The 12994-nt window shown below is 42.8% G+C and overlaps 2 protein-coding genes across 2 annotated transcripts in view; one reads left to right on the forward strand and one right to left on the reverse strand.

Annotated features, from left to right (window-relative positions):
- Window positions 1–1095: 1095 nt before the first annotated feature.
- Window positions 1096–6145, forward strand: C2H12orf76 (chromosome 2 C12orf76 homolog). The gene is made up of 2 exons (XM_063087861.1): window positions 1096–1253; window positions 4906–6145. The coding sequence occupies exons 1-2, from the start codon at window positions 1121–1123 to the stop codon at window positions 4989–4991; spliced, it is 219 nt and encodes a 72-aa protein (XP_062943931.1). The 5' UTR covers window positions 1096–1120; the 3' UTR covers window positions 4992–6145.
- A 2141-nt stretch (window positions 6146–8286) lies between these two features.
- Window positions 8287–12994, reverse strand: part of ANKRD13A (ankyrin repeat domain 13A) — a 33125-nt gene continuing 28417 nt past the window's right edge. Inside the window, exons 13-15 of the mRNA XM_063085969.1 lie at window positions 12768–12928; window positions 11062–11129; window positions 8287–10357 (exon numbers count right to left, since the gene is read on the reverse strand). Of these exons, the coding sequence (XP_062942039.1) occupies window positions 10156–10357; window positions 11062–11129; window positions 12768–12928 (431 nt within the window). The 3' untranslated portion in view covers window positions 8287–10155. The remainder of the gene's footprint in view (window positions 10358–11061; window positions 11130–12767; window positions 12929–12994) is intronic.

Raw genomic sequence — 12994 nt, forward strand, 5'->3', positions numbered from 1 at the left:
AAGGTCAGCTTCAGACGTTTGGCCTTGATCACTTCTCAAAACTCTACAAGTCTCAAAGAAAGAAATGTTAGCTTTGCAAAGTACTAATTAGCTTCCTAGCCTTGTTTTCCTACTTAGGAGCGAGATAAGAAAGTCGGGGGATGGGAAGCAAGAGTGGAGAGAAAAAAACTGTCCTTTTTAAAATCCTCCCCAACCCCTCAGCCCATGCAGCTTTAGGTCCCAACATGGCTTCAGTCCTGCTCAGTCCAGCACCACTTCAACTCAAGCCTTAACAATGAGGTGAGGCAGTGTTTGAGATGGTAAAGCCTCTGGATTCTGAAGTACACTTGGGTCAAACTCCACTTACTATGTGTAGCGTTTGGCCAAACACGTAACTAAGCTCATTTTCCTCATTTATTCAGCAAACATTCATTAAATAAAATACGCTACCATTCTAGTCTCTGGGACAGAGCAGTGAGTGAGAACAAAATCGCTGCTCTCGTGGACCTTACATTCTGGGAAGGATGGAAAGTGCTTAGAAAATTACAAGATGTATGTTAAATGTATAAAGTAAATGGTGATGAGTTTAAGGGGAGTGCGGGGAATAAAAGAGAGAACGAGGGTAGGGAGTGTGTATATTGAGGGAGAGGGAGGGTTGCAATTTTCTAAAAGGATGTCCAGTTAAGGGCTCCCTGAGAAAATGGCATTTGTAAAATGAAAATAGTGTCTATTTCTCAAGCCTGTGTGAAGATTGAATAAGAAAATGCACGGATTCGTTAAAAAACAAAACAACAACAACAACAACAAAAAACCTTCGATAGGTCCAAAATGGACCTACCAGACCTCTACAGAAAGAAGCCCGCCTACAGCCCAATGGATGGGGGAACGTTAGTCATAGCGGAACGGTAATCGCGGTGGAAAGTTGCCCCAAACGGAACGTTAATCGAAGAAGAAACATTGGCTATAGAGGAACATTAATTCGAGACAAACCTTGGGCACAGGGGGAACTTCTTCCGGGGCCGTACAGTTACCCTAGCAACGACGTGCGCCCGCCTGGCGGAGGCAGGGACGGAAGTATGCAGGGAGAGATGGGCGGAGCTTGCGGCGGAAGGGGTCTCTCGGCCACCACAGACCGGAGAAGATGCTGCCTCTGTTGTGGTGGTGGCTGTGCCTCGGCCTGTGCAGCCTCCTGGTGGGTCAGGCGGAGGCCCCGAGCCCTGTGGAGCCGCCGGAACGGAGCCGGCCGTACGCGGTGCTGCGCGGGCAGAATTTGGGTGAGCGGCCGCAGGCTGGCGGGCGGCGGAATCAGGCCTGCGTTTCTGTCGCTCCGAGCAGCCGGAGATTGGCCCGCGCGGGGCTGGCGGGGGCGGAGGCGATGTGTGAGGGCTGGGGGTGCAGGTGGGGCCTCTCAGGGAGTCCCCCTCTCCGAAGGCCTGGGCTTTACCGCTCAGCACAGGGCCTGGTACCCAGTAGGCTGTCGGTATGAGCTTGTTGCACGTGAGTGAACTGGGATCGGGAGACCTGGGTCTGCTCCTCTCTGGCTGTGTGGGCACAGGCTAAGCGACAAGGCGCATCATATACCCCATCCCCTCTTCTTTCCTAAAGGGACCAATTTATTGCTTACAGTTTCGGAGGCTGGGAAGTCCAAAGTCCAGGGAACACATCTCGTGAGGGTCTTCCTTGGTGGTGGCTTCAGTGACACAGGGTATCACATTGCGAGATGGCAGAAACAGAGAGAGAGAGAGACTTTAACCTGCTCTTCAAGGTTCCACCTTTCAATTATCATAATAGGATTTCTACTGACGACCGTTTCAGTGGGGATTAAGCTTCAGTGGCTTTGGGGAGCCATTCAATCCATTGCAGGAGGATTTCTTCAGCACACACACATACATATACATACATATGCGTATACATGGCACTGGAAGGAGCTCTGGAGCTTAAAGCTTGGGGAACTTCACAATAATTCTCACCCTGTCCTGCCAAAGCTCTCCCTTCCCACTGCTCCTCATTAGTACATCTCTGTATCTACAAAGTAGCCACATAGTATCATTTCTGGATTATCTTAACTCTAGATGAACTCAGTGCCTGCCATGTATTGAACCACTTACTGTGTACCTAGCACTCTGCTAAGTAGTTTCCACACATCCCGCTTAATCCTTCAGAACAGGGTTTTGAATCTAGGTACTACTCTCATGTTGGATCAAATGATTTTTTTTTTAGGGGGAGGGGGCTTATCTTGAGCACTGTAGGATGTTTAGCAGCATCCCCAGCATTTATCTTCTAGATGCCAGTAGCACTCCCCAGCCCCAGTCGAGATAATCAAGACGTCTGCAGACATTACCACATGTCCACTAGGGGCAAAATCCCCATGGTTGAGAACCACTGTTGGAGAACAGTACTACTCAGAGGGTGATCTGCATACCCTTTGTAATGTGGGTCTGCAAACTATATGTTACCTGCAAAGAGATGGCCATAGAAATTGAGAATTCAAAACTTAACAATTTCACATTATTGCAACATCCACACAAGTAGAGACAAGTTCTAGGTGTCCCTGAACTGGAATCCTTTTCAGACGAAGGGAGCTGCTTACTAGTCATACACAGTAGTTGTCTGAGACAGACTAGAAATTATAAGAACTAGGTTTTGTTTTGTTTTGTTTTTACCACAGATAGTTTGAGAAACACTGCCCTAGACAATCCTACGCAGTGGGTATTTTTATTTCCATTTTTACAGAAGAGGAAACACAGAGAGGTTGGGTGGCTTTTGTAAGATCACATAGTCTGTCAATGGGAACCCGGATGATCTGACCCTAACCCCTGAATTCTTTTATCTTTTTTTTTTTTTCTTTTGGTGGATGTCTAGTATGGGCATCCAAACCGTTGACCCGGGTGTTACAAGGCTGCACTCTCACTAAGTGAACTAACCATGAGCCTTCTGGCCTTGATCACTGTGCTTTGCTGCCCGTCTTGGTCATCATAATGGCTGTTCGTTCATCATATGCTTATTTACATACAGCACTGTGTTTGCACTTCTTGAAGGTAACCATATTTAGGCCTCAAGAAACCCTTGTGAGGTGGGTTTCATCTGTCCCATTTTGTGGATGCACAAAATGAGACTCACTTATGGGAAGTGTCCTTAAGGATGGACAAAAATAGTCTTTAAAGGTTCTGCCTGGACCTGCCTTTCAGGCAACTGATACCATGTGCAAGGTGCAGGGAGAGGTAAAAAGATGAAGAGTGGGAGAATTTATCAAGCCCCAAATGGATAGCTATCCAAATGGATATCATGTACCTAAAAACTCATGGTTTTAAGCTTTTTTTTTTTTTTTTTTTTTTAAGTAGATTTTCATTCCCCGATTCCAGTCCCCTGCATTCCTCCTTTAGGAGTTTTTTTAAAGAGCCCTTCCAAATGCAAGAAAATGGTTTAAAGGCATAAAGTAACTTTAAGTCCAACAGTAGTCAGAACCTTAGAAACTCAGAATTCAGGACTTTTGAAAATTAGGGCACATATTTAGTTAACAAGGCTACTTTGAGATATGACATTTAGCTCATGTGAGTCATAGATTTTAACAAAGACCTTAAAATTATTTCTGGCCTTTTGGAGTTATGACACACTGTCTTTGTCACTTTTTCTTTCCTCTCCCTCCCTCACCAAAAAAAGATAATCTTTCTATAGTTATTAGATAATAACTGGATTGAGCATAGAGGGTGGGGTAAAGGGGTCACATATACTCCAAAATTGTTGATTTAAAAAAAAAGCTATGGTCAAATCTTGGTTTTTCAAAGGGACAGTAACCAGACTGGAGAACAACCATGGTTAGGCCCCAGTGAGACCTACAGCTGATTACTCAAGCTGAGCACCTGGTGGTATAGGATGATAAGGACCTGGGCTTTAAACTACTAACATAACCAGTAACCTGCCAGAAGGCTTATTTATTCAACAGCAGCAGTGATGTGGAATCTTGTTTCTGTGACTATCAGAGATCTTGGGCAGCATTCAAAATGTTACCTTTAACAAGCAAATATACATTTATGTGTATCTGTGAGTATGTAGGTCCCATTTCTCATCTGAGGACCTTGAAAATTTTAGGTGTGAGATTTACTCTCAAAAACATAAGAGGTTTGTGTAGTTAGTTAATTGTTTCTTTGGTCAGAAGATTCTCATCTAGACACTGAAATACTTGATTCTTTATTAAATCTCCAGATCTTATTAATGGCTTAAAAGACATTGTTGGACTCCCTGCTTCTATTCTTCTCCCCCTTCTCCACACAGCAGCTAGAGGGATCTTTTTTCCCAACTGAATCTCAATTGATTGATCATGTCACTGTCACTGAGTGACAGATCATGTCATTCTTTGTCTACAGCCCTCCAATGGCTTCTCTTTAAACTTAGAATAAAATCCTTGTTTCCTTCATGGAGTCCAAGGCCCTGCATGGACCATTTCCAGCCTTCCTCTCTGGCTTCATTTCCTGCTGCTCTTCCTTCACTCCTTCCATGCGTGCCTCCTTTCTGTTCACTGAACCTTCTGGGCTTGTTCTGACCACAGGGCTCTTCCTTGGCTGATCCTTGGGCCTTCAGCACTTGCCCTGCAGAGCTCCACAGGGCCAGCTTCTTCCTTTTGTTAAGGTCTCAGCTTGTGTGTCACCTCCTCAGATGCTTCCTCTACCACCCTAGCTTCTGTTGCCTCTTTCCCCTCCATCACACTGTTTTCTTCACAGCATATCAAGCTATGTGAAATGCTCCCTGTTGATGTTTCTCTCTTCCACATACATGGAGATGACTCAAGAGAGAGTTTGTTCATGGCTGTTTCCCCTGCACCTGACACAGTGCCTTGAATCAAGTGGCATTTGGTAAATCTTATCAATGAATGGATGAATTACAGGGTCTGGAGCTGCTGTTAGGAGGTAACCTGTTTTCTCTTTGTAGTGTTGATGGGAACCATTTTCAGCATCCTGCTGGTGACCATCATCCTTATGGCATTTTGTGTCTACAAGCCCATTCGACGTCGGTGACAGCTGAGCAAGCACGTTCTTCCACACGTATCTGGGAACAGGATAAATTGTGTTGCAAACAGGCCATTGGAGAAGCTGGATTCAGAACTTTCCTATTTGGAAGTGACCTTTGGTCTGGACAATTGGTAAATGCTAAATGATTTAGAAAAAAACATCAACTAGCAATTATTTTTTTCCTAACACTGTAATGCAAATAATTTGCCATTGAGTCTACTTATCAATGTTTCTTTTTATATCTGGCTGTACTTGTTAAAAGTAAGACCTGAGGCTCCAAGGTTCAGTGTAAAGAAGAAGTGCTCATGAGAAAGAAAACATGGAAACACTGCGAGTATTTGTAAAAGAACCACACTGGAAGGGACTACTCATTAATGCTTGAAATAGTAATAAGAGGAAGACAGTGTAGACATTCCCTACTTAAGAACCATTTGGTCACAATGTGTTAACCATCACAAATGTTTTTCATTATATTGAGTTGACATAGAATGCTAGAATGACTTTTGGTTACAAAAGTCAGATGTGACCGTTGCTTCTTACCTGCATCTGGCTGTGCACTCAGATGCCCGCACTGAAGTCAGGGTCACATGAGTTAGGCCCGTTACCACGTGCAACCTTGGCCTGGAAGGCTCTGGGGTTGGACCAAAATGTGACTAGTCGGCCCATCTGAAAAAGATCTCCGTCCTGCACAAATACATTGATCTCCCTTGTACTGCACTTAAGCCTTTCCAGCCCATGGCCTAAAACTTCTGGTAGCTTTTCAGATTTTGAATCTGAGAAACTCACCAGGAGCTCCTTTTCAGCCCTGGGTAGGGAGGGCTCAACCAGCAGAAGTGCACGTTCACTGTGTTGGGCTGGTGTGTGTTTACACAAATTTAATCTCAACTTTGAAAATGCTGCTATTAGTTTGCACTGTTGGTGAACTGGATTTTTCCCCCCCACTGAAATACTTTTGTACTTAAAAAATGGTTGTCAGTATTTATTTTAAAGGAGCTAGATTTTTTTGTTATTAAATTAAAATGCTTATCTTGTGCTCCAAGCACAGCACTGATCTTTTATTTTTTTTTAAACAACCTGCATTTAATGTGAAATAACTGATATGGGATACTGTAACTGACCTAAGAATTTTGTTTGTAGCCTTATAACTTAGAGCCATTGAAATGTTCACTGTTCTGTGCTTTTGAGCAAAATGTTAATTAAAATTGAAGTAAAATCCTACATGCTGTTTTACTCCTAGTAATTTTTTCCCTAGTGTTTAAAATGAAGGGGTGTTTGAATCTGATCTGATCTCTTAAGGAAGCACTGTGAAATGGAACTTTCAATTAATATGTGAAATAACACTGTTGCCCTAAGGCAAGGTATTGATTATATCAGAAAACTGAGCCATAATTAAACTGTCAGGTTGGCCAGGGGTCAGGAGACCTGGATTCCTGTCATAGTTCCAGTTACAAACAGGCTTAACTCCTCCAGAGCCTCAGTTTTTTCATCTGTAAAATGGTGATATACATACTTTCTTAATTGTTCTGAAGATCCAATCACGTAAAAACTAATACAGATGTAAATGGAATCACCACAGTTGTCCTGTCCCACAGAAGTTTGTGGTTATTGACTGGAGTTAGGAGCAATGGGTAGGATCCTGAGACACTGGCATTGACAGTTCAGCCCCATGAGTACACATCCCCACCACATCTGGAACGCAGCATTTTGATATGCTGCCACAATAGTTATTGCCATTTTTAGGATTTTAAAAGGAGACAGTAAAAGCTTGCCAAGCCCATAAACCTTCTTACTTGCTGCTTGCTCAGTAAAGTGGCCAGATATTTGGTTCATGGTCCAACTTTCTGAAACAACTTTGCAATACTTTTATTTTACACACAAATCCAAAACCCAATCTATTCCTTTAACCCAATTTTAACAACTGTTCTGTATGAGATTTCAAGCTAACGTAAAACAAAGACTAATCTTGGCAGAAAGAGGACTATTGCAGGGGATGTGTAAAAAAAAACGTCAATTTTGGGAGAGAATTAACAGTGAAAACTTTTATATACCAAGGACTGGCCATCTAGTACTTTCAAGTGGAATTATTTTCCTGGCCTTTATCTTTGGGAATGTAGGGAGAAGTGGTAGCCAAACCTTAGACCTCAAAACCAAACTACTCAGAATACCAGCTGTGTACCCAGATGAACACATTTATACCAATCAGATAAAAATGAATTATGTTAGCAAACACTAAACTTTATTTAAAGCTGAGGTTAAGAAGTCTGTGGGTGCTGCTTGAGACTTAGGGGCTCTGGAGTCTTACTAGTGTATTACATTTTTCCAGCTGGTTCTCAATCTTAAACCCACACATACTTCTAGACATAGGTCTAGGTTGGACTTTGAACTCCATCACCTACTGCACCACAGAGAATCATTTGAAATTTCCATAATCCAACTGATCTTCCTTGATGTTACTTGTGGTCAGTGAGAGACTGGGACCAAGCTGGTGGTCCCTTTCCTGTCATTATTTAGAGCAGACTTTTCTGCTTCCTCAAGACCTCACATTATATATGGTACAACAATCTTGTTTATAGAGCAAAATGTCTTAGGAACTTTCTTATGCTGAGTTCCTAGCCATGTCTTATGTGAAGTTGCTCAAGTAAAGTTTCTGCTGATATTGGGCCACTCAAGCTTTAATGAACCTAAAGATAAGAAATTATTCAGTTTTTAGTTAAAAAATCCACAGATATTACACCGAAGAAGTTTTCTTCATAGTGTTCTTGTGGCTCAAAGTATCGTATTTACTTTCCCCCAAAAGCAAAGTAGTTCCATCATGTCTTCCCAGAAATACCAAGACCTCATTTCTAGAACCCAAAGATTTTTACTGGCCACTGCCTTTTTTGTTTTAACACCAACATATTTAGGCGTAGGATGAGTCTGGAAGTCCTTTCATCTGAACTTAGAACAGCCTCACAAAGCACTTTGGCTTCAAAGGAAAGAACACACTGAGCTGATGTTGGTTTGGCTTCCCTCACTCCACAAAAGCCAGTCCACTTCCAGGAGAGCCGCAGAGGTGTCTCAGAGCAGCTACAGTGCTGGCTTGCTTTTAGTTCCCATCTGAAACGAGTACCATGGGGCATGTGGACTGTATAACTTGGGCAGGAATGCTGAAGGGAGCATGCTGCCTTTGTAATAATATACAACTAAGCAATGTGAAGGAATTCCAATGTCCTAATAACATATAACAGGAAATGTGGGTACATCCAGGGACTAGAAAAACAATGTGAAAAGAGAAAAAAAGACTCAAAGACTGTCTACAATATTGTATGAGCACCCTCTAAGGAAGCAGTCTTTATTTGGATTTTAAGAGTGAACACATGAAAAATGCTGCAACAGATCAACATAATGCTCAAGTCCCTTTTTAAGTGAATTCCTGGGGAGAAAGTCAAAGACCTTGGGAAGGAGAGCAATGGAATGCAAACATAGAAATTACCTATGATTCACCTTCGTGAGTAAACAATGTGGCATAATTGCAGCCATTCCCAAGAAGATCTTCACTCACAGTAAACAACAAGTAAACAAAATGCCAAGCTGTGTATTCGAAACAATGTGATGTTGCCTATACTGGCCTCATGTGCAGAGAAAGAATTTTGGTCAGACCATGACAAAAAAGGCAGATGGTTACATGGAATTAAAAGCACAAGTCTTTGTGTCTATCTAGGAACGTTTCATTGGCAACACTAACTGTATGATACAGATGTTAACTGGAACGGTAGTTTATGTTTCTCTTCCTAACCCAAAAGAAGCCAACAGAGGAAACAGATGCAAACAGAGGAAGATATTATTTACCAGGTTATTTCAGTGCAGCCTGTGGGAATGAATACTTGGCCCAGGGTGAGGGTGCCCTCAGCTGTATTCCCCAGGGTTCTGTATGTTGTGTGATGGTTATTTACAGGAAGGTTAGACAAAATAGTTAACTACTAAAGGTATCCAAAAAAGGCCTGAGAAAATCTGGTTAAAATGTATAACCTTGTATTGCTACTGATGGGAGTAGTCATTTTTATATCTTTTAAAAATAATAAAAAGATTCTGTTAAAAAATATATTTATCCAGAAAGATGTTGATTTGAACTCTAAAAAGCAATGTGGAATCATCATTTTCCCTTTTGAATGAAGAGCCACTGAGCTCCGTTTTAAGCTCCTAATTTCAAAACCATCCCTTCCTCGCAAGTGAGACTAGGGCATGCAGTGGGTTCTTTCTAGGCATCTACATGGAAACCCTTCACCAGAGCAGGTGTAGAACACACACTTGGTTTGGTTCTATGCTGTTCCAGTATTTTGGCCAGCTTGTCCACTCAAGAACAAGCCTTAGGTTCCTCTAGCTGCTCCTTCAGGGACAGGATTAGCTGCCTTTGATTTAGCCTGGAGGATCCTGCTCTCAAAGGAATTGCCTTTACAAATTCAAATCAGATCCCTCAACAACTAAAGTGAGGTGGTTTGAAACTACTAGTAATTTTTAAGGCTAAGGCAACATCCATGGTCATTTGTATATCTTAATTTGATGCAAATAGTTAACCATAATCTAAAATAGATCCTGTACATATCTCCTCTTTAACTTTAGCCAGGGGTGGAAGAAATGGAATAAGGTGAGATGAGGAAGAATAATGACAATGTCCTAGAAACCCTGCAAAAGGTAAAAATAAAGAGTAGATCAGCACAGATTACCCATTTCTTTGGTGAACACTAAAGAAGTATCTCAGATTCTCATAAACCACACTCTACAAAGGCTGCTGCTGCTGCTGCTGCTGTCATATATAAAAGCACCCTGATTCTGCAATAACTTGTTTTGTTACCACTTCCTGATAAAAATTTATCTACAAACCTGTAGGGATTGGGGTTTTTGTCTAAAGCTGGTAGTAAAACCGTGACCTGCAAGCCAGTGCAGCTAATGGAAAGTGACGATGCTCTCCTCTCCTTAGCCTGGAAATGAGGCCTGCCAATCCTGGCCCCTTTCAACTCCAGGGAGCATCCTGGATGGGCCTGGGAGTCCCTGGTCCTGCACCTCTCATAAAGAAGGGGCAAGCTGCCATCTGCTGCACACATACAATGTACAGGCCCTCAGCCCCAGGGCCTTGGTTGACGCAGAGCTCACATGCAGCCCAGAGCCTCTGTGCAGCCTGTGGAAGGAAAGTCTATTTCTCAGTGAGTGACAGCTGTAAAACTTGCTGGAGCTCTGCCTCCTCCTCCTGGAGCCGCAGCTCCCGCTCCTGCAGCTCTTTGGCAGAGAGCTCCATGGCCAGCTGCAAGTCGCTATCAAACTGGCTTGTCTTACCCAAGGCACTGGGGCACAGGCCTGGGCCTTCTGTGCTGGTGAGGAGGCTCTCCTGGATGGCCCTGGGTTGGAAAATAGGGTAAAAAAGAAACAGTTATTACTATCATCACGGTGGTAGCAGCAACTACATTTCTTAACTACTTCCCAAGTGCATGCTCTGCCAGGCACCTTATATGCATGATGCTATTTATCCCCACGAAACTGGTGGTGGGTGAAAAACTCGATGCTCAGACAGGTTAAGAAACCCGCCCAACATCACCCAGATACTGAGTGATGGGGCTGGGAACTGGACTTGGATTTTTAAAGCAAAAACCACGTTCTTCATCAATAAACTCCCATACATGCCGAAAATATAGAAAAAAGCTTTGTAAAATGAATCTTTGCAGTTTTATCCTTAAAAAGATATTCTAATCAGCTCTGTCATCTCTGTAGCTCTTCCCCAAAGTATCATCGTCTTTAAAATTGTATAAACCTCCTACTGAGGGCAACTACACCCTGTGATCATATATTCTTCATAGAAGATCAAACCATTCAGAAAACACTGACTTGGTGCTTTTCTGCCACTGGCACTGATCTGTGAACTAGTCAGCAGTTCTGTCACCCATTCCTGGAAACTCGCTAGCCAGAGTTTAGAGCTATTTTGACGAATAACTACCATATAAATAACACTTTATCAAGTCTCTCTTGCTAGGCACAGCGTGTGCCTGCCCATGAATTAAGTGCCTGCATCCACCTTGGTTTCACCATCAAGACTCATGTCAATCACCTCTCATACTGGGCACTGTAGGCTTGTGCCTGGCTGATGCCTCCATTCGAAGCTGGTCCTGAAAGTTCCTAGCAAAAACAAACATGATGGACATGAATATCTCTTAGGAGTATGTGCCATACTCACAAGGAAATGAAAGCAGCAAGAACAAAATTAAGAATATTTACATGCCCATTGACAGTGCTGTGTGAAAAACTAATAGGGATTTGAGTTACCTTGAAAATGACACCTAATGTCAGATGGTGCACCACCCTGACACACAGCCACAACCTTTTCATGCTTTACACAAAATCAGTCTATTAAAAATAGCTAGCTGTGGGAAAAGGTGAAATGATCAAATCAAGCAATTCTTTTAAGAGAGGATTAGAAGACATAATTCAGTATTTATTGTCTTTGACTTTGTCTACTCCCCTTGTCAAAACTTATGGTCAATAAGGCTTATGTAGCTATTGGGAGAAAAAGCTAAGCTCACTCTACGGGGCTGGCAGTGATGTTTGGGGGCTGGGTCTTTTCCAGGAGGCCTCCCAAGGGAATATGCCTGCTCTGGGGTCTGGCCATCAGTCCAGCAGCCCCAGAAAATCAAATGGGTCTGAGAATGGGTCCATGGTGGTAACTGGGGGAAGGGGAGAACGATGAATCCACATTACCCATGCTCTAAGACTTAAGATTAAAATAAGAAAGCCAAAGGCCTGAGCCAGAGTGTGGGCTCTGTTCTCAAAGCTTAGCAGCCCCATGAGGGCAAGGGAGGGAGCAGGGGCTGCTTCACCAAAGAATTCCCAATGCCTGACACAAAGCAGGCACTCTGCAAATATCTGCTGAATGAATGATGAAGAGAAAGAAGAAGCCAATGAACAAATAAACAGCAGGAGCCCAGAACACACTAGAGGGCGGTGGAGAGAGACCAAACCCCACCCTGGTAGAAGCCAGGAATCACATGAGTGAGGAGACAGAAGGAGCTGATGCGGGGAAGGAGGACCTCAAGACTCAGACTGTCCCAGGCAGGTAAGGCCTGCAGGGTGAACCACATAAGACAACAAAAGGCTACTATCCTCACACAGGCCTGTCTCGTCCTTAGCCCTACTTTTCATTAGAGATCTAGAGAGAGTTTAAGCAGAATTCAACACTTGCATAAAAGAATGTGCCAAAAGAATCAACAACCATTTTCATCACATACTTATTGAGTAACCACAACACAATGCTTGGTCTTCCTTGGGGAGGGAGTTGGAATTAAAATCCACATGACTACCTTCATCTGAGACTACCGACACATAGATAATATTCCAGGAAAAATAGGATGGTGTAAATTATCATGAATTTGCTACTTCAGTACTAGAAAATTACAAAGCACACCTCAAAAAATACACAATTATGAGCTACATGGGTGAATATGAGGAAAAGGAATGTCTATCTGAAGACATTCTGTGACTTGTGCTGACTGGGGTTATGCGAATAGTCTCTTACATGAGCTCTTATAAAAGACCAGGTGCATAAGATATAAAATAATCTATGTATTGGGTTTTTGTTCTTCTGATGGCTGGCCAGTGTAGGGATCTGAACCCTTAACCTTGGTGTTAAAAATAATCTATGTAAATACCATGAATGTGCAAACTTGTTAATCAGAGTAAGTCTTTCAGGTTAGCCAAAAACTGAGGCCAAACTAGAGGGTAACACCCCCAAGCCCTGCTATTTATTCTGGTAAAATGAACCTGGTTCCTGCTGGACTCCAACAGGCTCTGCTGGATGGCAAACTGCATTATCTCGTAATCTTCGTCTTGCAAATGCACATTTCTGCCATTGTCTTGAACGTGGTAAGATTCAGGAATTTCAAACACAGATTGATCAACCTCAAAGTTTGTGATGTGGGAAGCTGAAACACAAAAGGCAACCATGCAGTGTCTGAGTAAATTATAATAAATTTCCACTCCAACATTTG

Source organism: Cynocephalus volans, chromosome 2 (assembly GCF_027409185.1).
Source record: "Cynocephalus volans isolate mCynVol1 chromosome 2, mCynVol1.pri, whole genome shotgun sequence".
Lineage (NCBI taxonomy): Eukaryota > Metazoa > Chordata > Mammalia > Dermoptera > Cynocephalidae > Cynocephalus > Cynocephalus volans.